This window comes from Mauremys reevesii, linkage group 1, assembly GCF_016161935.1.
Source record: "Mauremys reevesii isolate NIE-2019 linkage group 1, ASM1616193v1, whole genome shotgun sequence".
Taxonomy (NCBI): Eukaryota; Metazoa; Chordata; order Testudines; family Geoemydidae; genus Mauremys; species Mauremys reevesii.
In genome coordinates this window covers 100200205-100225891 of record NC_052623.1, presented here as the reverse complement: position 1 = coordinate 100225891, position 25687 = coordinate 100200205, and the positions used below count along the sequence as shown (strand labels likewise).

At 41.1% G+C, this 25687-nt stretch overlaps 1 protein-coding gene across 12 annotated transcripts in view; it reads left to right on the top strand.

Moving 5' to 3' along the window:
* The window catches only part of UGGT2 (UDP-glucose glycoprotein glucosyltransferase 2), a 413106-nt gene that overhangs the window by 296072 nt on the left and 91347 nt on the right, over nucleotides 1–25687 (top strand). For all 12 annotated transcript variants that reach the window (XR_005588059.1, XR_005588057.1, XM_039499669.1 and 9 more), the window contains 4 exons: nucleotides 689–768; nucleotides 8481–8670; nucleotides 17465–17623; nucleotides 19519–19604. Coding sequence is in view for 10 of the 12 variants with exons in the window: in XM_039499669.1 (XP_039355603.1) it covers nucleotides 689–768; nucleotides 8481–8670; nucleotides 17465–17623; nucleotides 19519–19604 (515 nt within the window). In the remaining 2 variants the exon portion in view is untranslated. The remainder of the gene's footprint in view (nucleotides 1–688; nucleotides 769–8480; nucleotides 8671–17464; nucleotides 17624–19518; nucleotides 19605–25687) is intronic.

The window sequence follows — 25687 nt, the reverse complement described above, 5'->3', positions numbered from 1 at the left end:
TCAAGATCAGAAGGGACCATTATGATCATCTAGTCTGACCTCCTGCAAGATGCAGGCCACATAAGCCGATCCACCCACGCCTTAGCAAGTGTGACTGCCCCCCATGCGGAGGAAGGAAAAAAAGGGCAGGGCCCAATCTTCCCTGGAGGAGAGGAAAATTCCCGACCCCAAATATATGTCGGTCAGCTGAACCCGGCATGCGGGCAAACCTCTCAGCCAAACCCTCTGGAAAGGTTACATCATTACCATATATAAATTGACCTTGAAGACCTGCCGTTATCCCTATCTCCATATCATCCTCCATCCTAATCCATGACCCCATCTACTGATCCACAGTTTAGGAGTTGCTGAGGTAGTCCCTCCCTTCCCAGTGGAGACTTCTGTAGCAGCTTTGGTCAGGAGATCTCAGGGCAGATCTGCCCTGTTCTCTCATTTTCCCCCATCTGATTTGTCTGTCTCCATTTAAAGCCCCTTGCTCTAGCTGGAGCATGCTCTGCAGGTTCAGGGGAATGGAGTCACCTGGGCCGAGCACTGCCCCTTAACCCCTTCAGTTCTAGTGTGGAGTTAATACACCCCATCACAGTGGGGAAAAAAGATTTGTCAAGAGAATAGTTTGTTTTCAAAGCCAAGGAAGTTTGATAACTATCCAAACCCATTTTTAATATGGAAAAATTCTCGTTTCTATTAGGTACTTGGAGATATTGTCAACATGAAACTGAGGCTGTTTATGAATTCTAGATCTAAGTTGTCAGAAGTACCTTTGAAGAGGTGAGTAGGAAACTATAGCTGTTCTTTGAAATATGTGATATTATATGACTAAAAGAAGGTGCAGTGATATAATCTCAAGAATCAGTAATGTTTCAGGGAGGCTGATTCCTGCTGCTGGATCAATTAGTTTCTGTGAATTTAAATTGAATAATACTGTAGCAGTTTATACATAACAAGATACATTGTGTGAGATGAAAGTAATTAATGAGAATACATTTTTCAAATTTAAAATCACAAAAATATTTACATTTAAAAACACTGATTGAAAGTTTCTTGTCCATTGTTTTTTCTTCAACAGTTAATCTCTCAAACATCAAAAAGAGTTGAGAGAGCTACACATGGGGTCTTTTAACTAAAATGCATAATATCCACTTCATTTATTGGTGACTTAAATATTTAATTCTCATTCTTTCTTTAAAGCATTTATGGAATTCCTCCTTGTTCTTTAGTATTTCCATTTTATTCTCTTCTGCAACCCATCAAATTGTTTCACCTAATTTTGCATGAAGGTGCTCATTTGGAATAACACTTAGAAAAGTCTTAGAAAAAGTACTTGTGTTTGTCCCTTTTGCAAAGCTCAAGACTATTTCTTCAATAAACATTTTGAAAGAAGTGTAACTCTTGTTCTAAGGAAAGTCATGAAACTGTAGAACAACACAAAGGTCAGAAGCACCTGCAAAATCTTAGCATGACTGCTCTAGGATGTGCCATCAACCAGCCATCTTTCTAAAAGGCAGGACTGCTCACTTTCAAGATTCTTGAGCCCTCACAATCTTTGACAGATAGTACTGGAAGTTTTCTGCTACTGTTATTCCCTGGAGCTGAATGCTCCCCTGCATCTGTTCTTCTTTCCCTCTCCTAATAAAGCCAGTTTCCTCAGAACAATGATCCTTTGGTGTGTGTGCCATCTTCATTGTTCTTAAAAAATGGGAGGATTACAAGAATTGATAGATCTCAAAAGACTGAACAGATGGATAAAGAAAAGTAGACTGAGAGTGAAGACTTTCAACAACCCTAGTGACTGTGGCCAAGTGTACACCACAAAGATTTGTCAGCATAACTATCTCGGTCAGGGGCCTGAAAAAATCTGCACCCCTGACCGATGTAGCTATGCTGGCAAGCCCCCCTGTGTTGATGCAGCTATACCTGCAAGAGTCATTTTGCCAATATAGCTTATGTTGTTTGAGAAGACAGTTTACCTATACTGACAAAAAATCTTCTTATGCCGATATAAGCTGCAGCTCCACTAACAGGCTCTGATGGTATAGCTATACTGGCATAGCTGTACCGGCAAAATCTTTCTAATGTAGGCTAGCTCTTTGTCTGCAGGAGACTTTCTAATGTCTGTGGCTGAAGTGGTCACATACTTTCATCTGCCACAGGAGAGTCCTAAGTTTCGCATATGAGAGTTTACACTTCCAGTATTGGATTTTCTCATTTAGGGCTAGTTTAGATGGTGAGTTAGTGAATAGAAACTGGAGAATAAATCTACAGTGCACTAGTATGGTGTGCACTAACAGGCTGTGTGGACTCTGATATCGTATACTCAGAGTTCCCTAGTGCACTTTGATCTATTCCCATTTCAAAACAGAGTAAATCTAAGTGATTTACAGCAGAGCTTGATGTGCACAAACTCACTGACTAGACAAGCCCACAGTCTCTCTTTAGTCCCCAGAAACTTAAGGAAAATGTAGATGGTTCTGAGGGTTAGATTCCCTGGTGTCTGAATCTATCTTTATCCTTTACAGGATCCCCTTCATTAAGAATGCTTTATCCCCAGGTCTCTTGCACCTTTGTCCTGGCCTTTGTGATCTATCTTGTCCTGGAGGAGCGCAGTTGGTATGGTGGTTTGTAATTCAAAATTCAGTCTTTATCGCAGCTGGGCTTGATCCATTAATTGTTTTGAATATTAGGACCAAAACCTCAAACTGCAGTGGAAATTGACTGGGAGTTAGTTAAGGGGCTGCAGCATGGGTCTGATTGTTCACAGCACTCTAAGCCATGCAGAAGGGGGCAGCCACATTCTGTACTTGCTGGAATTTGTGCATTGACTTCACATTCAGTTTCAGATACAGTGAATTACAGTAATCCAACCTGGAGGTGACAGATTCATGGATCAGTGTGGCCAGGTCTTCATCTCTGAGAAAGGGACGGGAGTTTTCTAGTGAGCCAGAGGTGAAAAAAGACTTTTTTAGATACTGATACTGTCTGGTGATCCATGTTTAGTGGGGAGTCAGATAGGACACAGAGGGTTGGCACCACTTTGACAAATGGTGGCTTTAGGTCTACAGTGGAAGGTAGAAGCAATGTCTCAGCTAGTTCTTAAATGCATTTCCCCCTTCTGATAAGCATCACTTCATTCTTGCCTGATGAAAGATTAAAATGAAGAATAGCTGTCTATATCCACTCCAAATGATAACTCACTTTGGGGGGTAAAGACGACCCTATTATAGCCGGAGTCTTCCCTAAAGATACAGGAATCTAACAGTTCCTTGGTCTCTGCTGCTCTAGCTCTGCTAGCATTCTGCATAGACTTTGTATCCTTGGTAATACTCCACACGTGGACCTACAGAAATTTCTATTTTGAGTATGGAATCATTCATATGGAAAATGCTGTCACTGGAAAATATCAATTTTGGAAATAGCTTCTCCTTCACCCTCCCTAAATTGAAGTGCAAGATTGCCAATTTAAGTCTTCTTGACTCAGTTGTTCTCTTAGTATAAATAATTGGTATAGCGTTTCTGGTACTTTTGTTTAACTAAACAATAACATTTAAAGTATTCCAAAGCTTGTCTCTCTCACCAACAGAAGTTTCTCCAATAAAAGATATTACCTCACCTACCTTGCGTAACTCATAATTAGGTCCATTTCTTTGTTTTCTGCTTTAATTTTATATAATAATCAAGAAGCTGGGTCACTACCAAAATAATTAAATCATTTGTTACACTATTTTGAATTCCCTTGTTTTTGTGCATTCTTTCAGGCATAAAATAGGTTCTATGCAGGAAATAAATAATTGTAGGGCTTCATAATTGCTAGGCCAATTTGAACTTGCTCACATATACAGAATGGTCTCATTCTTCTGGTGAATATTCTGCCTCCTGTCTTCTTTTGGCTTTCCCATTAACACGTATATTCTAAAAGTGATGAATGTGTAATACTTTTGGTTTGAATTAACCATCAAGCATTTGCTTTTGTAAGAATTTAATTGTGATGCCTGGGATTCTTCTTTAAACATATTGTCACACTTAGTCCTTTCAGATATTAATGACATGGATCTTTGAAAAATTTCAGTTACCATGGATTATTAGGTGGATTATTAGTCCAAAGTGTTTGAGGGGTAGAATAAAAATCTCAAAAGGATATTAATACTTTTATTTAACAGTGTTTTATTCAAGACTAGCAACATAGTTTGGTCCATTGTGATTTTAATTATTTCCTCCTCCTTCAAGTAATGGTCCCTACTATATTCCACTGAGGGTTATGCACGTGCGCCTGGAGCCAGAGCTTTTCAAAGTATCATTGCTCAGCTGACCACGCATGTGTCCTTGTATTGCCATATGGTTTCGCCTGAGGTGATAAAGGGCGAGACAGACCTTCTGCAGCTCCAGTTCCTTCTCACTGCCACATGGTCTGAGTTGGAGCTTCTGCTGACCTCTTGTTCTTAGTGACACATTTTCAAAAATTTTTACAAAAACAGTTCTTATTTTCGTTCATAGTTAGGATTTTATTGTTTTTCATTGTACTTTGGTAATTCCTAGCAGTGGGACTCCACTTCAGTGGTTTTTCCTGCCAAACATACTCCCCGATCCCAGCTCCTGCATCTAGGTAGTGGATTATGCTAAAGATGCCAGGATTCAAAGTCTGTGCTTCCTGCCCTTGTTCATTTTCCATCAGCAGCAAACACCAATGCTGTTTGTACTGTTTGGGGGAAGCCTGCATTGCCTCCAGGTGCAGTATCTGCCTCTCCTTCCCTGCCTGTACACAGGAAGCCGAGCTCTCCACCTCAAGAAGCACCTCATGGAGGTAGCCACGGCTCTGGAATCAGATCCTGGCCGGGGAACACCTCTCACCCCATACATCAACCTGAGCAATCCAAGAGTGCTCCCCCTACTGTGAAGCCTCCATCAGAATCCGCCAGTACTAGTGCTAGGGACCCCACATTGGGGCCTAGCCATGAGCCACGGAAGCACATGCATAAGCGTGGCAGTAAGTCTTCCTCTAAATCCAAGAAGGATGCTGCACCATCCACAAGTTCCGGCGACAGAGGAGCTACACACTGCAAGACACACTAGAGTGATGAGAGGCCAATCTGTTTGCCTGGCACCGGATCCCCGGGTATCCCTCCTGTCTTGGTTCTGTAACGGGGTGCATGCCATGCCCCTTTGGTTCAGTCCTTCTCCCCCTCTTCTCAGAGACTCAGGGACACTTCAGGCTGTTGCAACACTCGTGCTCTTTATTTGTGATCAAGTCCGCACCGCCAGTTTCCAACTATATACAGGATTTTTACCACAGTTTGGCCTACCACGGGCCTGGCCACCCACAGACTAGGAGACTCCCACTTCCCTCTGAGTCTGAGCCTGACCTTCCCCTCCTAGTCTCCGCCCCCCCCTCTTGCTCTCGCTTCCTCCCAGCCTTATAGCTCCTGCTAACACAGTTGGCAGGTGTGGTCAGTTACCAGGCAAGCAACAGGCTATCTGCTCAGCCCCAATCCAATACCCCCTGTTTGGGGCTGGAGTGGCAGGAGCTGATTAAGGCCTCTCTAGCAGCACCCTGACACAGTCAGAATTTTTATTTTCACACCCTCCACCTAACTCCTTAGTAATACAGTCAGCTATGGCCTAGGTAGTGTATTGTTGCGCCTCTCTGCTAGCCTTCCTGCTGGTCGCTCCTCTTTGCTAGCTGTCTTGCCGGCTGCCCTGCTAGCCGCTCCTCTCCGCCGGCCACTCTGCTAGCCGCTCCTCTCCGCCAGCCGTCCTGCTAGCCGCTCACCAACATGTCTTCAGCCCCCGCCCCCCTACTTAATACAGCTCTCAGTGATTTCAGCTTGTTAGTAACTTTAGGTAGGCATGTCAGACTCTCCATTTGAGTATCGTCAGATGGCAAGATTAGTCAAAATAACAGATTACACAAGCCTGTGGCCGTTGCTATTACCTCTAAAAGGCTAGTTTTGGAATTAGTTCCCCTATCTATACAAGAACTACACTGCTGTTGTCATAGGGAAAAGGTTATTCTTATAGCTCCAGAAACTTTTCTGTTTAAAATGAGTTAATCTTTCCATAATTCCTGGGAAATAGTTCTCCCATCATTTTGTTCTAACCCTTGGCACTTCTTTGGAATGCTGTGGCATAAATGGACTGCAGTTGCTCCAGGCGAGATGTGAAGATCCTTTACCAGTTGGCATGCTAGGCATCTGGGAAACTATTTCCAGAAGTACCTATGGGGGCCAGAGGGGAAAAGTGTACAACCCTCATCTGAGAAAGATTTTCAAAGTAAAATCCCATTCCTCTTCAGAAGCATCCTTTGATAAGAAGGTGCAACTGAGTTACTTACCGCATGATGTCGTGCTTTGTGTCAGTGAAATTTCCCTAGCTGCCTATTATTCCAGTATAATAATAACTGAAAATTTCCTTATCCTTTCCTTCTCTACTTCAGTAATTCACTGCTTAATACTTCCCACTAGAGATGAATGAGGAGATAAGCAGGACAACAGAGTGAGAAATTTCTTACCTGTTAATTTTCTTTCTGTTAATATCTTCTCTCCTCATTCAACCCACCCCGGTAATGTGGTAAATGACCAGAATACAAATTGATTTTTTTTGTCTAAAGGGAAAATTAGACACACAATTGTTTTGGGACTAATTAATATATTATGTCAAGTTGTTGTCTTAATACTAATAATCAGTTACTTACTGGAGAGCTTCTACAGCTTTGGAAGAGCTCCTCTGGTGGCCTGAGATGAAGGGCAAGGCCTAGTCCTGGAGTGTCCAGCAACAACATTGGACGGCCTCCAGATTCCATAGGTGAGGGGGGGGGATTAACCATTAGTGAGGAATGCGAAGAGAAGCTGCTACCTGAAAATTATCAGATAAAAAATTTCTCATTCTTTTATGTACACTCCGTGTTTGAGCCTGACCTTTTGAATCCACATTAATCATTTTATGCTACTGCCTGACCAACCAGATTTCTTAACGTCTCACACACCTCTGGTAGAGCAGTAGTTAAAGTAAATCAGAACAGGAAGGGGGACTCAAAATTGTGGTAGTTAATGTGATGGGGTCTCAGTCATGTGGTGATGCAGTGTTGTATCATCTTGTAATGCTGGAATGCAACAAGGGGAAGTGGATGGATATAAAGAGAACAAATATCAGGAAAGTATTCCTGGTCTGCAGGAGGCCCTAAACATCCAAGCAAAAGCACATGTTTATGACAATAGCCATGCCTATCACGTAGGTTTAACTTGGAAGGAGAATCCGTTTTGATGTAAATACCATACATTAAAAAATGGAAGGTCCAGGAATTCTTAACCCTGCAAAATTTTGAAATACCTAAAGCAATTTTCTGCATTCTAGAAAATTTTAAGATAGTTTGGGAAGTATATATTTTTATGCTTGCCCTCTTCTTCTCCCCTTTCCCCCCTTCCAAAAAATTACTAAATATTTAATTGTAATTTGGTAGAGGCAAGTTGTGTTCTATTAAATATATATATTTTAAAAATGCACCAAAGCCATTAAAATCAGTGGGGCCCCAACATCTCAAACAATGCATTATCCCCTCTCTTACTCATAAGAATCCTGGTATCCTGTGTTTGTCTTCCATCTGAAATCCATCCTCCCAAGCTCCATTTCACCTGTCCCAATCCTGACATCTGAATCCAACATTAATGGGTATTTGATTGCATTATTTTGGCACCAGACTTTGTATACAAAAATTTAAATATCTTTGACCTACGAAGTTTCACATATTTCTTTTCCTTCTTTTATGATACTACTTTTTCCAGTCTCCCTGCCTGCCTTTTTTTCTTAGTTTTCTACTTTTCGCAGTAATTAAATGTCCCCCTTCCTCCATGGAAATCTCCCATTTGTCCACTACCTCTAGTTTTCCATTTTCTTGTTCTGTTCTTCTGTTATCCTCCTTTTCTGGAGTAACAGCAGAGGAAAGAAAGCCTATTTTGTTGCTCCTGGGATCTGTTTTTTCTGGACTGTAGTTGGTAGGATGGGAGATGTCTCTCCTCTCATCTGTACCCCTTCTTCTGTTGGAGCTAGTGACAAGGATGTCTTCCTTGGAGATCCTCTTCTTCTGTCAGGTGCTGCTGCTGCTGCTTCACCTACTGGCAGGTGCTCTGGGGGGCCAAGAAACTCCACAGCCAGACTACTCCTGCTGCTCCCACTTCAGATTCCCTGTCTTGGGTCATCACTTTACCAACCACTGAGAGTGTGGAAGGAGGGGGATCTTCTCTCTCCCAAGTCAGAATGAGTGAGAGGGGAAGTATTCCTCCCATGCTTACTCTTTAGACGATGTGTTAAACGGTAAGTATTACATGAAAACATCTCACAGGTACATGGAGCTGACATAGCATCATTCATATATTAAACGGATTCAGAATGTTCACTGTGTTATAACATGTTTTTTTACAAGAACTTTCTTGTACTTAAAGCTGAGCCTGCATATTGTATAATATGTAATCTTTTGATGTACTTATTTTCAACAGCTTTTATCGTTTTGTTCTGGAGCCAGCACTCACCTCTGGAGCCAATAATCTCTTTCCATCTGGACCTGTGGCAAAGTTCCTAGAAATGCCAGAAACACTACTTTTGACTCTAAACATGATCACTCCTGAAAGCTGGTTGGTTGAAGCAGTAAACAGTTCTTATGATCTCGATAACATTCATTTACAGGATGTAAGTAGTAATTTCTGAACACCTCTGAAAACTATAGCCGGATCATATAAGCAAAAACCAATAATAATTTTTCATAAATGCTTAATATTTCAGTGAGTTACTTTGTTAATCTTTCCCCCTTTTAAATCCCATCTTCTCCTGTCAATATTTCTCATCAGCCTTCTTTTTTATAAAATAAACAAAACCCTAAGAATTAAGCAATAAATTATACAAAAATAGCAAAATTATTAGTGTATAATAGCAATACAGGCAGTTACTTTTATATGTTGAAACAATAGTATACACCTCTACCCCAATATAGCGCTGTCTTTGGGAGCCAAAAAATCTTATCGCGTTATAGGTGAAACTGCTTTATATCAAACTTGCTTTAATCCGCTGGAGTGCATAGCGCCCCCCAGCGCTGCTTTACCACGTTATATCCGAATTCGTGTTATATTGGGTCGCGTTATATTGGGGTAGAGGTATATTTATGAAAGTGCACATCTTCTTGAGTTAGGATTGAAACAGTGAAGTAGGCATTCCATATGTTAGCCTTTCCTTTCCTTTTGTTGAGTATTTAATTTTAGCTTCATCTAGCAAAAACTGGGTTTTGAATTTTCCAGTCTGATCAGGATCTTCCATGTTTTGTTCTTTGTTCTCATTACTGTGTACTTTTGCTTCTTGGCAGGGCCGGCTCTACAGTTTTCGCTGCCCCAAGCAGCGTGCCGAATTGCCACCGCAGGCGGTGGGAGCAGTCTGTGTGCCCTTAGGGCGGCAGGCACGTTTCCACGGCGGCGGGAATTCGGCAGCAGCTTCTATGTTTAGCTGAAGCCGCCGCAGACAGCTAAACATAGAAGCTGCCACCGAATTGTTGCCACCACGGAAACGCGCCTTCCGCCCTAACGGCGCACGGACTACCCCCACCACCCGCGGTGGCAATTCAGCGCACTGCTTGGGGGCAAAACAACAGGGACTGCCGCCCCTTGCAGACTGCCGCCCCAAGCACCAGCTTGGAATGCTGGTGCCTGGAGCTGGCCCTGCTTCTTTGACTTCTAGAGAGATGTCCAAGGAACTTGCGACCCTCCTATAGCAGTCTTGACATTGTTTAAAATTGAATTTTATCAGTTTCACCAGTGTATTATAAGATGTTTTCATATATCCCACATTAATAGAGACTGTTTAATTCACACACTCTCTGCTACCAACTTTCCAATTGCACTGTTCCATTGAAATCACTGCTTTAATCTCTCTTATCTGTAGAGTTTAGTAATGCACATGCGTAATATTTAATTTGTTTCTCACCTCCTTTTAACTTGGCTTGAAACTTGAGGTGTTGAGTATGCAGCTGTAAACATATTTGGAAGAGTAACATCTACTACAGTTTATATTGTCCAGTAGTATTCACCACAATTTTTTTTTTCAAAATAAACTGTAGATTCTTCTTCGAGTGACGTCCCTGTGAGTGCTCCACTTTAGGTGTTCGTGTGCCCCTGCACTTGTAATCAGAGATGTATGGTAGCAGTGCTCGGTTGGATCACACATGCATGATCCCGGCTCGCGCCACTTCAGATGGTTATCTGGCGCAGTGTGACCAATCTCGCGCCCCCCCGCCCCAGTTCCTTCTCTACGGCCTTTGACTATGAGTTGGAACATTTAGCTGCACCTCAGAGCTTACTTAGCAAAGAATAACTCTGGTTAGTTCTAGTTTTATTAATACTCAGCCCTTTTTGTTTGTTTGTCCCCATCTATTCTTAAAAAAAAAAATCTGTTTTTTTCTTGATTAGAAATAGGTTTTTATTGAACCGTGTGGGGACGAAATTCTCTCCACAGGAGCATGCCTGGTTCCCTGGGCTTCAAATGCTGCCTCACCCATAGGATGTCAATACCAGTGTCGGACAGAGATTCTCAGTGTGTCTGCTGCCTAGGTGAGACACTCATTCCTCAAAAGTGTCCACACTGTCATAAGTTAAAAGCCAGGACCAGGAAAGCCAGGGACTTATAACTGAAATTACTCTTAATGGAGAAGTCCCTCAGGCTGGTGTCTGAGCCAGAAGCAAGAACCCCTGCGGGATAGAAGTCACCTATGGCAGCCTCTGACAGAGGCTCTTCTTCTAAGGCTCAGACAGCAGACCATCCAACCGTAAAGATGGCTAAAAAGCATCCTGCAGCTTCACTGATTTGGGAAACGGCCAAGAAAAGGTGTTCCCCATACCGGCATTCTCAGTCAGTACTGACCACACCATCTCTACAACTAAGGTAGCAGCACCCTCTGGTAACATGGATACCCTGAGAGCTAAGGATTCTAAACGAGCCAGCTCTGACACAGGCAGTAAGGGGAAAATGAAACCCCCGTGCCTTGGCACCACTGGAACTGACCAGACACCCAGCAGCTCCCTGCAACTGCAATCCAGGCTGCCACCTACTGGCGATATACTGCAACCTACGCACACTCCTGTACCAACATTGACCTCACAATCAGCAGCACCATCTATTACGACCTCAGTGGCACTGGCGATACTGAGTCAATTCTTACTACAAAAGGTTTTGGCAGTCTCCTCAATGCCTGAATTGTCTATCTTTGGCACCGACATCACCTCAGCTTGATTAATTCTGAGTCACCTTTCCACTCCACCTCGCTGAGCATCCCTTCTTTCGAGCAATGAGGATAATAATGGGGAGATTTATTCCTCTCACCACTCTTCTCCCATTCACGATCTGGCTGGGCATGCCCCGTCACACAGAGGTTATCATACTGAGGCCAAAGAACCTCAGTGGTACAGGTATCAATGGATAACACCCATGGATGACATCCCTGTTACCACTGCAAACCTCCCAGCCCACCCAGGGAGAGCACACATGAATCACCATCACCGTTGGTACTGGGACTGTCTCAGTCCCCTGCAGAATAGAAAGAACCCTCTGACCAGGAAGTTGAACCTACCATCCACTTCTCTTCATCTTCTCCTGTTGACACCATCATGCCCCTCCTCCCAACACTGGGGACAACTTTAAACAACGTCAAGACCTCTATAGGAGGGTCGCAAGTTCCTTGGACATCTTCCTAGAAGAAGTCCAAGAAGCACTACACAAGCATCTCGACATACTACAGACATTGACTTCATCTGAAATCACCCTACCCATGAATGATGCCATCATGAAACCGGTTAGGTTGATTTGGCAGACCCCTGCAAAGATTCCACCAACTTGTTAGAGGTCTGACAGAAAATACTATATACCATCAAGGGGCATAGATTTCCTCTCTTCCCTCTCCACACTGAATTCTTTGGTTATGGATAGCAAAGAGTCCTGTGGCACCTTATAGACTAACAGACATATTGGAGCATGATCTTTCATGGGTGACTACCCACTTCGTTGAATACCCAATACGTCTGTTAGTCTGTAAGGTGCCACAGGACTCTTTGCTGCTTTTACAGACCCAGACTAACATGGCTACCCCTCTGATACTTGGTTATGGATGTGGTCCACAAATGGGGCAGAGGGCCATTCCCCCAAAATGTATCATATGACAAAGAGTGGAAGAGGCTTGACCTCTTTGGCCACATAAGGCTTATTCTTTGGTGACTCTCCATCTTCGAATGGACAACTATGAAGCACTACTTGCAAAATACAACCTTATGAATTATGTAAAATTAGCAGATTTTATTGAATTTCTCCTCGAGGAGAAAAAAGAACAGTTCAGATCACTCACCTCTGAGGGACAACTGATTGCCAGAACAGCATTGCAGGCTGCTTTGGACTCTGCAGTAGTCATGAGGAGAGATTCTTGGTTGCATCTTTCTGGCATTCCCAGAAAGGTACAATCGACTGTTCAAGATCTTCTGTTTGACGGACCCAAACTCTTCATGGCCAAAACTGATGAGTCTCTACTCACTGTCAAGGACAACATTGAAAGCCCTGGGTATTTATACCCCTAGGAACAAGAGAAGACAGCAAATATTACAACCCACAAAGGTTCTGATCTACACCATATACACAACCAAACAGGCAGTATGAACCTCAGGGACATAAACAGAGGCCTTCAAGGAGACGACAGCCTCCACTTCAAGCTGCCACGTCCCACCGACCATCCTCCAGACAGCAACTTTGATGTATTGGTCGAGGGCCCGAGTACACCACATCTTTCAATGCTGGAACTCATTTCCATCTCTGACATTTTCAGACCATCGTATCCCATTTTACCCAGTTGGGCAGTCCACCACAAAAGACAGATGGGTATTGGAGATAATCAATATAGAATATTCCATCCCATTTACTTTCATCCCCCCCCACACCCACCCTCCCTCCCCATCCATCTTCAGGGGACCCCTCTCACAAACATCTACTGTGACAGGAGGTAGCCCATCTCATAAATCTAGGAGCAGTAGAACTGCTACCCACAAAATACAGAGTGAAGGGCTTCTACTAGCATTATTTTCTCATGCAGAAAAAAACAGGAGGATGAAGACCCATTCTCGATCTCCAACGTCTCAACGAGTTCGTAAAAACACAATACTTCAAGATGCTCACACACTAACCACCATAATCCAGTGCTAGAAAGGGGGGGACTGGTTCTCGGCCCGCGACTTCCAAGATGCATATTTTCATATAATCATCCATCCCTCGCATTGGCGGTTTCTCCGATATTCAGTAGGACAGGACCATTTGCAATACAAGGTCCTACCTTTTGGCCTATCCAGTGCCCCTTGGTTGGCATTGTTACTAATTATTTTCTATACGTTTTTACACGGCTTTGAAATGAATCATCCGACAGCCAGCCAGAGTAGGGTTTGTGGCTAGCACAGGATAGGCTACAGCTTCGAACTGTCTTCTGAAACTGCAGTCAGGAAGGGAATAACCCATAGGTAACAGAATTATGGAAGATACTGCTAGCAGAAAAGAAAGTATTAGGTAAGAAATTTTCCATTACAAACAATAAAATAAAAATGGTTAGATGATAGGATAAACAATGTCAAAAATTGAACTCACCATGGGATGTTAAGATTTTCAAGAGATAAGAAGTCAGTTCAATTAATTCATGGTCTAAACACAAGTTTGTTACAAAGGCAAACTTTTATCTTCGTTCTGTACTAGTCTAGGCAGGTGATTTTGGTACCAGCCTAGAACTATAGATGCTTAAATATAGATCCTTATTTATTTCTGATCACACTTAAATAACAATCAAATTATATGACTATTTATGTCACTGAAACTAAACAGTTCTGAGGTAGAATTTTGAAATTTAGGCAAGTTATTTAATTATCAGAGGATATCAGTTCTGTCCAAATTAGGTGATACTCATAGCCAAGGTTTGCCACATGCACAGAACTATTACACATTAAATTCACAATAAAATTTGCAAGTAATAATTCTGAAGTTATTCTAATTTCTCTGGAATTTCACCAGTGCCATAAGCTTTTATGCTAATTTAACCAAAGTTTCAGATAGTGATAAAATCTTTAGCTTACAAGCCAATTCAAAGTGTCTTCCTCTTTTTGCCTAAGAAGCCGTTAGTTCTCTTGACCACAAAATCTGTCTGGTTATTAAGCTGAATTCCTTGAAACTCGCAGGTTTTCTTGGAGTAACTTTAACTGTAAAGAAGCAGTTTCCTACTACAAACAGTACTAAGTTTAGTTAGGGTAATGAATTTCCCCAGCCTCAATGCTCTCATTTACTTACTGATTTAGTGTAATTTCTAGACAACTAAGAGTACGTCTATGCAGCAAATGCCACCCCAGTACAAGCCCACTGGGGACCCTGGATTCCTACTTGAACTTGCTGGCCCACACTGAAGTCAGTGCCACCATGTCTTCACTGTTATTGTTAACTGCACTGCTTAGATTCAAGTTGGTGCAAGTATGCCTACCCTGCATTACAATCACACCTTTATTTGCTGTGTAGGCATTGCCTGTGATTAAACTTGTTACTAAAACACATCATACATTTTAGTCATTAGGAGGGTTTTAACTCAGGTACATACTTTCTGAGAAGTATTTAGCTTAAAAAAACCAAGTCATCTATTGGGTAAACAACACATCAGTTTTTAAATTGCATAAAGTCTCTTCACACTCCTTAATGGTTCTGTCTTTGTTTAATAGTTCATCAAGCAGCAATGTAGTCATTCGAGTTGTTTGCTAGGCCCATCACCAATAGGATACAACATTTAACGAAATAATACAAAACTGCTGTACATACCTCTGTGCCTGTACTTGATTATTCCCTACACCTCAGTGGTATAAGGTTGGTAGGATCAGTTCATATGCAGAACTCTGTGTGTAACTGCCAGTGATACAGTTAATCAGGTTTTATGGTCTTAAAACATTTTATTTGGTTCACCTTAAAGATTTACACTTCACGTTGGCTTCTCCACGTACCATTTGCATGTATTAGCTTCTTTAATACAAAATAAATACCCTGTGTATATATACTTTGCTAAAGATTATTTATATATTGATCTTATTGATCACATTTCTATTTAAAATGGCTATTTGCAGTACTTTGTGCTCAGGATGTACCGTAGAACCTCAGAGTTACAAACAGCTCAGGAATTGAAGTTCTTTGTAACTCTGAAGCGTTCATAACTCTGAACAAAACATTATGGCTGTTCTTTCAAAAGTTTACAACTTAACATTGATTTAATACAGCTTTGAAACTTTACTATGCAGAATAAAAATGCTGATTTCCCTTTATTTTGTAGTAGTTTACATTTAACACAATATTGTACTGGGGTATTTGCTGGGGGTGGGTTGCTGCTGCCTCCTGATTGTGTACTTCTGGTTCCAAATGAGGTGTGTGGTTGACTGGCCAGTTTGTAACTCTGGTGTTCATAACTCTGAGGTTCTACTGTATAGGCAATGAAATTTCCTCAAACTGAAGGGGCCTATTACAGAATGCCTTTCTTAAATCTTAACTGATACCTTTAAAAAAATTATCTAGTAAAATTATACCTCAAAATACTACATCAAATAGTATAGATTCATCTGCTATATGTCTGTTACTATTACATAGGCATAAAACACACAAAATAAAGGGAAGGTAAAAGAGGTTATGGTTATTATTTTTTATTTATATTACCTTAGTGCTTACGATCCTTGGTCATGAACCAGGACCTCATTATGCTATGTGCAGTCTGAACACAGAACCAAAAGACAGACTCTGCCTTGAAGAGTTTACAGTTTAAGCGGATAAGATAAACACAGGGTTGGGAAAAGGGTACAACACACAAACAGAGAGAGCAATGTAATGGTGACAAACCTCATGTTAGTTCCATTATCTCTCTCTCTGTTTGTTTGTTTTTTTCATTAAGAAAGATAAGCTGGGGAGAGGGGACACTGAAGGAAAGACCAAAGAGGAGTGATGCTGAGGTGAAGAATCTGTGAAGAAGGAGGAATGGGAGGGTTGGAGCAAACAACCAATCATGTAAAGGCCGAGAAAGTCCAATCAAAACTGTAGAAAGCTCTCCAGAGGACCAGAAGTCTCCGCATTGGCTGCTTCTACCCTTACTGGCTAAAATCTGTGGCTAGCTCCTCTTTGCAGCTTTCTCACAGAGTAGAAGGGTGGGGGGAAATGTTACTTCACAACTTAGCAAGAGTTTGTGTTAGCTGCGGTAGTTATTTAACCTTTGTGAAACACAGAAACAGCATCAGAAATTTGACATTTTTAAAGACTTAGACCTAAATTATATCAAGAATTTTGATCTGTGTGTGAATATACATGGTATTATGGTTATTAATAAACTCCCTATTTTCCATATTGTCACTACATGCCTCACTGATCAGAATAAACGAGGGCAAATGTACTGGCACCAGTAGAAACTATCCAAAGGAAAAGAAATGTAACTGTATCACATATTTTAAATAGATAGAAAACAATATACCGTTAATATATAGATACCTTGAACATTTTGTTTTTCAGTTTCTCAGTACTAAATTGTCAGCACAGAAATACACAGGTTCATATTCAGTTGAAAGAGCTTTTTTCTTTGTTAGATATTCTTATGGCTTCAGTTTAAATAATTGTTTTTAATCCTGATTTTTTACACTGGATTTCCATATGAAAATATTGAAAATGGAGGACATGGTTCAGGGAATTAATAAATGGATATGAAGCTTTTCACCTGTGAGTTATGGATGCCAATCTCATTCAGCTTGGAAATGGCCAAAAGTTAGAACTATCTGATGATGGCTGTTTGGCTTATGCAACATGAGTTAGTGATGTCATCCCATTTCTTAGCAGATAGGTGTCCACATCTCTAAAATCACCTTGCCAGTCAGCACTGTTGTTGACAATTGGATACAGAGACGAAAGATTGAGTGTACATGGGCAACAAAATATTTTCTCAATCCTAAAGTTGAATCCTCCGTTAGGCTTGAGGGAGCTTGACTTCAATGATTCAACGATTCCAACTTTGCTTAGTGCAGTGAACTGTACATTCACATGGTTAGAAGCATTGCTGCATATTTGTAAAATATGTTTCCAAATAAAGTTTTATTTATATACATACACACTTAATACATGCTCATTCTCTCTCTTACTCTCTCTCTCTCACACACACACATGCCCATTCCTTTAGGTTCAACTGTCTTACCAATCTTTACTATATCTGTTTGATGAATGAATAAAGGACTTTGGTCTGCATCAACTTTCACAGTCATTAAATTCACCCAAAATGTTAAAAAGAAAGAATTAAATCCACGTAACCTATTCATACTGAGGGCATATTATGAAAAACCAAAATTTCCATCATTGTAATATGCTCCTTTGTTATGAGAAATCAAAATACCAGATGTTCTAGTGATAAAAATGTTGATTTCCACAGGTAGAAGGAATTGTTACAGCAGAATATGAACTGGAATATCTACTACTTGAAGGACATTGCTTTGATGTGACCACTGGACAACCTCCTCGGGGATTACAGTTCACTCTAGGCATGAAGAATAATCCTGTTATGTTTGACACCACTGTGATGGCCAATCTGGTAGGTATTAACTAATGAAAAAGTTGTGTGTTGTTGTTTTTTTAATGTTCGTTCTCCTTCATGAAATTTCTTCAAGATACCCATTCTTTGAGTATTCTTTTCTAACAAGCAAAATCTGGACTGCTAAAAGTAGTTAGCGTACCTCAGAGTTGTATGCTTTAATGTATATACTGAATAACACAGAGGTGATGTCTATAAAGGGTGACACACAGATGTTGCTCTCTCAGCTCATTTTCTGCTATCTTTGGACTTGGAATACTATGGTCTCACCAGAATTAGTGTTTGTTGTTATATTTGTATTTAAGGGAAGCACAATTAGCAATTTCATGTTTGCGCCTTTTAAATACATTGGGGGTAAAATTTTCAAAAGTGCCTAAATCCCATTTTCAAAAGTGATCTAAGCACTTAAGAGCCTAAGTTTCCTAGGAGTCATATGTTGTCTTCTATTAATCATACCAGACTTAGGCTCCTAAGTGTTTAGGTATTTTTTTAATGGGACTTAGGCACTTTTTCAAAATGTTACCCTTTGTTCTTTAATGCTCTCTATGAGCCAATGAGCATGACAACATGCTCTTATGATGGTCTCCTGAGAAATACTCCAGAAGCAGCTCAGTTGCACAGTTACCTTAAAGAGGTGAGTCCTGGTGAGAAAGTATGTGCAGTGAAATACAGGGATGTGTATTAACCCAGTAAGTACAGATGAAGAGCTTTTGAAAAATGTAACCCCTTGCCAGCAGAGTACAGAAAGACCAAGATGTGACTGAATAATGCTAGTGGGAACACTGGTTGCACCATTAATGCTATTATGTCTCTGCTTGTAGTCTAAGCTCTCACTGCACCAGTCCACATTGACGTGATGATGGTGTAGCGTTTGGACTTTCTCAGAGCAAGTGCAGGACACATGGTGGCATTATTGTGCACTGTTAGCCACAATTTTGTGGGGTTTTTTTTTTTTTTTTTTTAGTATAGACAAGGCTCATGAGTAGGTATTTGTAGGACCAATTTCTGTAGGAGAGAAAACTAAGTTGCTTACTTACTAGTAATTGTAGTTCTCTGAGTATATTGTCTTCTGAGATCCAAACTCTTCTACCCTCTCTTTTTATCTTTGGAATGCTGGTTCTGAACAGAATTTAAAGAATGGAACCGTCATTTCTCCTTTTATAGATGCAGTCTCTGCAAGGTTCTCCATTGTGAACTAACTGCTTTTTACAGTTTTGTGTTCATTTGACTTGATATTCAATCCCAGTAATGTGGGTCTGTGAAAGTGATATATTCAAAGAATTCCAGTTAATGGTTAAGTAACCTGGATAGTCTTCTGTGTTTCCTTAACTATTAGCAGAAATCTAAGGGTTAGTGGCAGCCAGCAGTATGTCAATATTAAAATATTCTCAGAAGGTGCTACTTATTGTTTTCCCTGCTACCAAAGAGGGTTTTTGGGTGTGTGGAACCAAACTCTCTTTTAATATTTAGGAAAAAAAAGTGAAGCATTTAAACATTAAAAAATTTTATTTTGTTTGATTGGCTGAAATATTTGGGACTAGATTAATATAGTAGGATTACCACATTAAAAGTGGTTTCGGTAGATGGGCATGAGGGATCTTATGTACTTTTTACCCAAATGAAAGAAATGGAAAAAATTTGTCATCTCGTCGGACCTACGGCCGTATGTTCTGTACACTCGAGTGAAGAGAGGGGCAGAACTGGCAGCTGATCACCACTTGGTGGTGAGTTGGATCCGATACATGGGATGCTGGCCAAATAGACACATGGCTTGGGAGGAGTTTGGAGAGACCACAGAGAATGACTGCTGGACAGCCTCAAAGGTTTTCTGGCAAACCATTCGTTGCCTTAGGAGGGATCAGTGGGACGTTGCTACTGTTTCTCTTTGCTCACAGGGATATTTTCAGTTGAAAGCAAATCCAGGTGCGTGGACACTGAGATTACGCAAAGGAAGATCGGAAGACATCTACCACATATTTGGGTAAGTAGTAACCTAATTTTTGAGCAAACACAGTTGTAACTTACAATCACAAACATATTTTGTAAAAAAAAAAAAGTACCACAGTCTTTGCAAAAATACGGAATTTACTGAAGGAAAACAAGCAAAAACAATACACAAATAAGAACAAAAAGCTAGCAATGATGATAATACTGATCAGTAAATGCAATGGAGAAAAAGAAGTGTGAATGGGTGAAATTTAAAAGGTTGAGTATCAGTGAAAGTCTCTCTTCATGCAAATGTTTTTTCCAAAAAGTAGGGCAAACTACCTAAAGGTTCAATTGCTTAGCCACATAGAATGGGGAGGATGAGGTAATATTTTGCAAAGACTTAAAAATCCTCATTAGGCTGATCCTGAATTTCATTAGTTAATTGGGAACTAGTGGAGAGAAAATAGGGAGTGAGGATAATCAAGCCAGCCCACATTCTTGTATTCATGATAATATTTCAGTGTCATTATACTAAATCTCTATGTTAAGCAACTTGGATAATATCTTTTCCATAAATGCTACAAGTCCCAGTTTTCTCTTCCTGGCTGGTATGCCAGAAACATGTATGTTGCAATATCATGTTTGGTTTTTTAGTAAATCTGCTTACATCTCCAGTTTTTAATCGGGGCTGTGTTCCAGGCAGTGATAGACACTGAGGGATGAAGATAGAGTTTGTATCTTCATTTCAGACTGATTTGGTGTTTTGTTCTCTTACAAGAAAAAAAATTTAATGATCATCCATTCTAACATCTCATCCAGTGGAGTCACTGAAGCTTATAGTTTACTTTGTCTGGAAGGACTGATTTCTTTCAGCATGTTTTTACTAGCTGGCTCGTTTTCTTTGTCGTCCTCTGTATTTTCAGTAAGTGTTTGCAATATGCGTAGGTGCCTAATCTATATATGATATACTGTGATTTTAAGTCTGAGACTGTTTTTCTTTACTTAACTGAGAAGTAGCATAAACCAGAAATGCTGAAAATTCTTTTTTTTTTTTTAAGTTTTGCAAGTATCATTTAAAAAGAGATTTTGTTAAGGAAAAAGAGCTTACCCAGTCAACAGGTATGCATGGGAATCCAGTGCAGAGAGCAGAGAATAGATTTGCTGTGTTTGTGGTAGCGTTTGTTGCTGAGAATTTCACTGCTGCATTTTGTCTTAGGTGGAATTTCTTAAGAGTTGATGGCTTCATACTCAAATATATTGCATTGCTGTAGTCTTCCAATCCAGAAGTGACACAGGCATGTATGTAAATTTTTGGGGGCAGGGACTATCTTTTTGTTCTGGGTTTATACAGCACCTAGCACAATGGGGTCCTGGTCCAATGAGGGATTGGGATTCCTATGCACCACAATAATAAATACATTAATAGAAGTCAGGTTATTAGCCACCAGAATAGGACAGTCTCCAAGCCAACCAGAACTAGAAAGCATTATTCAATGATGCTGATGAATAAGCACTCCTAAGGTACAGATTGAATTGCCCAATTGCGAGTGTGTGTCTTCAACCAGAGGAGACTGCACCATGGCTATAAATTCTTCAAAGTGTTATCCTTATGCCTACCTGAATCGCCTGTTCAGCTTCAACCAGCTATTCTTCATCCATGAGGTGGGCCATCTTGGTGATGATATAGGGTTATGTACTGAAGGAAAACTAGAATGGTGTCATCTACATATTGATGGTACTTCAGTCCATGTCATTTTACTATTTCTTCTAGAGGCTGCATGTGAATGTTGAATAGGACAAAAGAGAAAATTGATCCTTGTGGTGAGGGGACTGGAGCAGAGATGCAATCTCCCACCACTAGCCTTTGGCTCTGTCCCTCCAGGAAGGACTGAAACCATTTTAGCACATTTCCCTGGGCCCCTGCCACATCTCTTAGGCAAGATAGCTGTATCTCATGGTCCACAGTGGTGAATGCTGTAGAGAGGTCTAGTAAAATGAAGATTAGATATCTACCCTCCTTCAATCAACAACATGAGATCATCTATCATAGTTACTGAAGCTGTTTTCATCTTGGCTTATAATACAGCTTCAGTACAGGTTTTAAAAAGGTCTTTGAGCTTTATCCTGTCCTTTCTGCCATTGGTGCTCATATTTCCATGCCCCTCCCTTCACCTAGTGCACAAGTGTCAGAAAACCAAAGAGTTCTCGGTGGGCGATAAGGGAGGGGCCATTTGAGGGCCAGTGTGGCAATTATCAAGACTAGAACACAATGTTAATGATTCATCAGATTGTTGATTCCTTGTCCTGTGAGTGGAGTGCTGCTATTCTTTAGAATACTTTGGAATCTGGAGAAGTACATGAACCTTTCTCCCCCAACCCTCCCTTTTCTTTGCATGATCATTCCATTTGTTCCAGATCAAAATGGGTATCTTTCATATTCCACCTTTTCTCTGACAACAGAGGCCATACTCTTTGGATCAGGCACCCACCTGGTCTGCCTCTTGAATCAGTGGACTTAGTCTCTTCCAGAGTCAGAGCATCAATTTACTTGAATTTCAGGCCACCTCTTTTGCCTTCTGTGATGGGGAGGACTAGGCCCAGAGGCCTCTTGCTGAAGGCCTCAGTGTCCTGCCACACCTGTCCCAGGAAAGGAATAGTAGGAGTCTTCCAAGCAGCTGAGAGTGACTGCAGAGGAATCAGCCAATCAGAGAGGCTTCAGGGAGCAGTCAATCAAGGCCTAGGAGGGCTATATAAAAGGAGCTGCAGAGCCAAATACAGTCAGTTCCTTACTTGAGCCAGAGGAGTGCAGATGGTGCTCATGGTTCTGCAGTTCCCTTTGGCCAGCCATGGACAGCTCAGTGCTGGCAGGGTCTGGAACAGTGAGGAAGAGCTCCTGGCTGGCTGCTGCTGAACTGAGATGAGTCCTGAGGTAATGGTGAAGCTTTGGTAAAGGCTGGGGCTGCAAGGAAGTGGCCCAGGGAACCGAAAGCAGTTAAGTTAAAGGGAGACGGTGACACATGGCTGTTATTCTTAAGGTCCCTGGGCTGAGACCTGGAGTAGTGAAAGGGCTCAGGTCCCCTACATAGGCCACCGGGGAACTGGCCTACTACTGGACAGCAATAACCTACTAGACTCCCCTTTACCTGCCCTCCTACAGTGACTGTCATAACAACAGATGCTTCCCTGTTGGGATGAGGTTCGCATCTAGACACCCATGCTCCTCAGGGCAGGTGGACAGCCCAAGAAACCACTCTGCACATCAACCTCCTGGAACTCAGAGCTGTCAGATCCACGTGTCTCCAGTTTCTGCCACTACTCAGAGAGAAACACATAAAGGTCATGATGGACAACATGTCACACATGTCTTCTAGAAACTGGTAAGGGGGAGCAAGATTCCCCCTCCCTTTGTGTCGAGGTGATAAATCTTTGGAGTTGGAGCATACACAATCAGATTGTTACCACTACAGCTTACCTTTCAGGAGTTCAGAATGTGACTGTGGACAAACTCAGCTGTCACTTCTCTCATGACCATCAGTGGGAGATAGATTCCACCATACTTCACCATGTAATCTGACAATGAGGCACTCCTCAGATAGACTTCTTCGCTATGGTGATAAATAGGAAATGTGCCCAATTTTGCTCCAGAGCAGGTCTGGGTTACCAATCCCTGGGGATAGCTTTCACTTCCAGTAGTCACTCACCGGGTCTTCTGTATGCATTCCCCCTTACTCTTCTGATAGCCAAAGTCTTACTCGAAATAAGACAGGACAAGGCCAGAGTTATTCTGATTGTTCCGACATGGCCCAGACAAACATAGTTTCCTTACTTAATACAGCTGGCTGTGTTCTTCCTGATCACTGTCCACACCACTCCTTTCTCAGAAGAGCAGGAAGATCCTTCACCCCAATCTCAGAATTCTTCAACTCAAAACATGGCTGCTCGATGGTTCATAGGCATACAAATGGCCTTTTCACAGCAAGTAAAAAGTTTGTTACCACACTGCAGGAAACAGTCTACCTGCTACACTTATTTACAGAAATAAATAAGATTTGTCTGCTAGTGTGATCTCAAACACATTGCATCAACCACCTCATTGCTGCCAGACATACTGGACTACAGACCTCAGGTTATTGCTTAGCTCCATTAGAGTTCATCTGGCAGCCATCACAGACTTCCATCCTCCAATAGAGGTCTACTCCATATTTGCCAATCCAACAACGAGATTCCTCCAAGGCCTGGGCAACTTTTTTCAGCCTGTGCAGGTTTCAGAGTAGCAGCCATGTTAGTCTATATCCGCAAAAAGAACAGGAGTACTTGTGGCACCTTAGAGACTAACAAATTTATTTGAGCATAAACTTTCGTGGGCTAAAACCCACTCCATCGGATTCATGCAGTGGTAAATACAGTAGGAAGATATATATATATATATATAGAGAGAGAGAGAGACACACACACACACACACACACACACACACAGAACATGAAACAATGGGTGTTACCATACACACTATAACGAGAGTGATCAGTTAAAAATACAAAGGAGCGCTTAAAGATGATAAAGTCATTGCGGAGAAACTAAATGGATTCTTTGCTTCAGTCTTCACGGCTGAGGATGTTAGGGAGATTCCCAAACCTGAGCTGGCTTTTGTAGGTGACAAATCTGAGGAACTGTCACAGATTGAAGTGTCACTAGAGGAGGTTTTGGAATTAATTGATAAACTCAACATTAACAAGTCAAGAGTTCTGAAAGAACTCAAATGTAACTAAGGTTTGTAACCTGTCCAAACAATAGTAAAGAATAAAATTGTCAGACACATAGAAAAACATAAACTCTTGAGCAATAGTCAACATGGTTTCTGTAAAGGGAAATCGTGTCTTACTAATCTATTAGAGTTCTTTGAACAAACATATGGACAAGGGGATCCAATTAAGCTGTCATGGGATGTCCTTTCATGGATTGAGAACTGGTTAAAGGACAGGGAACAAAGGGTAGGAATTAATGGTAAATTCTCAGAATGGAGAGGGTGACTAGTGGACCAATCCTATTCAATTTATTCATAAATGATCTGGAGAAAGGGTAAACAGTGATGTGGCAAAGTTTGCAGATGATACTAAACTACTAAAGATAGTTAAGACCAAAGCAGATTGTGAAGAACTTCAAAAGATCTCACAAACTAAGTGATTGGGCAACAAAATGGCAAATGAAATTTAATGTGGATAAATGTACTATACATACAACATGATGGAGGCTAATTTAGCTAAAGATCTTGGAGTTATAAAAGCAAACAGGATGTTAGGACTCATTAAAAGGGGATAGAGAATAAGACTGAGAATATACTCTGTACAGATGTGGTCTAAAAGATATTCTAGCACTAGAAAGGTTCAGAAAAGAGCAACTAAAATGATTAGGGGTTTATGAGGAAAGATTAAAGAGGCTAGGACTCTTCAGTTTGGAAAAGAGAAGACTAAGGGGGACATGTTAGAGGTATATAAAATCATGAGTGATGTTGAGAAAGTGGATAAGGAAAAGTTATTTACTTATTAATGAAATTAATAGGCAGCAGGTTTAAAACAAATGAACTCCTTACCTGAGGAGGTTGTGAAGGCTAGGACTATAACAATGTTTGGACTGGATAAATTCATGGTGGCTAAGTCCATAAATGGCTATTAGCCAGGATGGGTAAGAATGGTGTGAGGATGGAGATGGATGGCAGGAGAGAGATCACTTGATCATTGCCTGTATGTTCTTATGTTCTTAAGGTGAGCTATTACCAGCAGGAGAGGAAAAAAAAGTTTTTGTAGTGGTAATCAAAATGGCCTATTTCCAGCAGTTGACAAGAAGGTGTGAGGAACCGTAGGGGGGGGAATAAACATGGGGAAATAGTTTTACTTTGTGTAATGACCCATCCACTCCCAGTCTTTATTCAAGCCTAATGTAATGATGTCCAATTTGCAAATTAATTCCAATTCAGCAGTCTCTCATTGGCGTCTGTTTTTGAAGTTTTTTTGTTGTAATATTGCAACTTTTAGGTCTGTAATCAAGTGACCAGGGAGATTGGAGTGTTTTCCAACTGGTTTTTGAATGTTATAATTCTTGACAGCTGATTTGTGTCCATTTATTCTTTTACGTAGAGA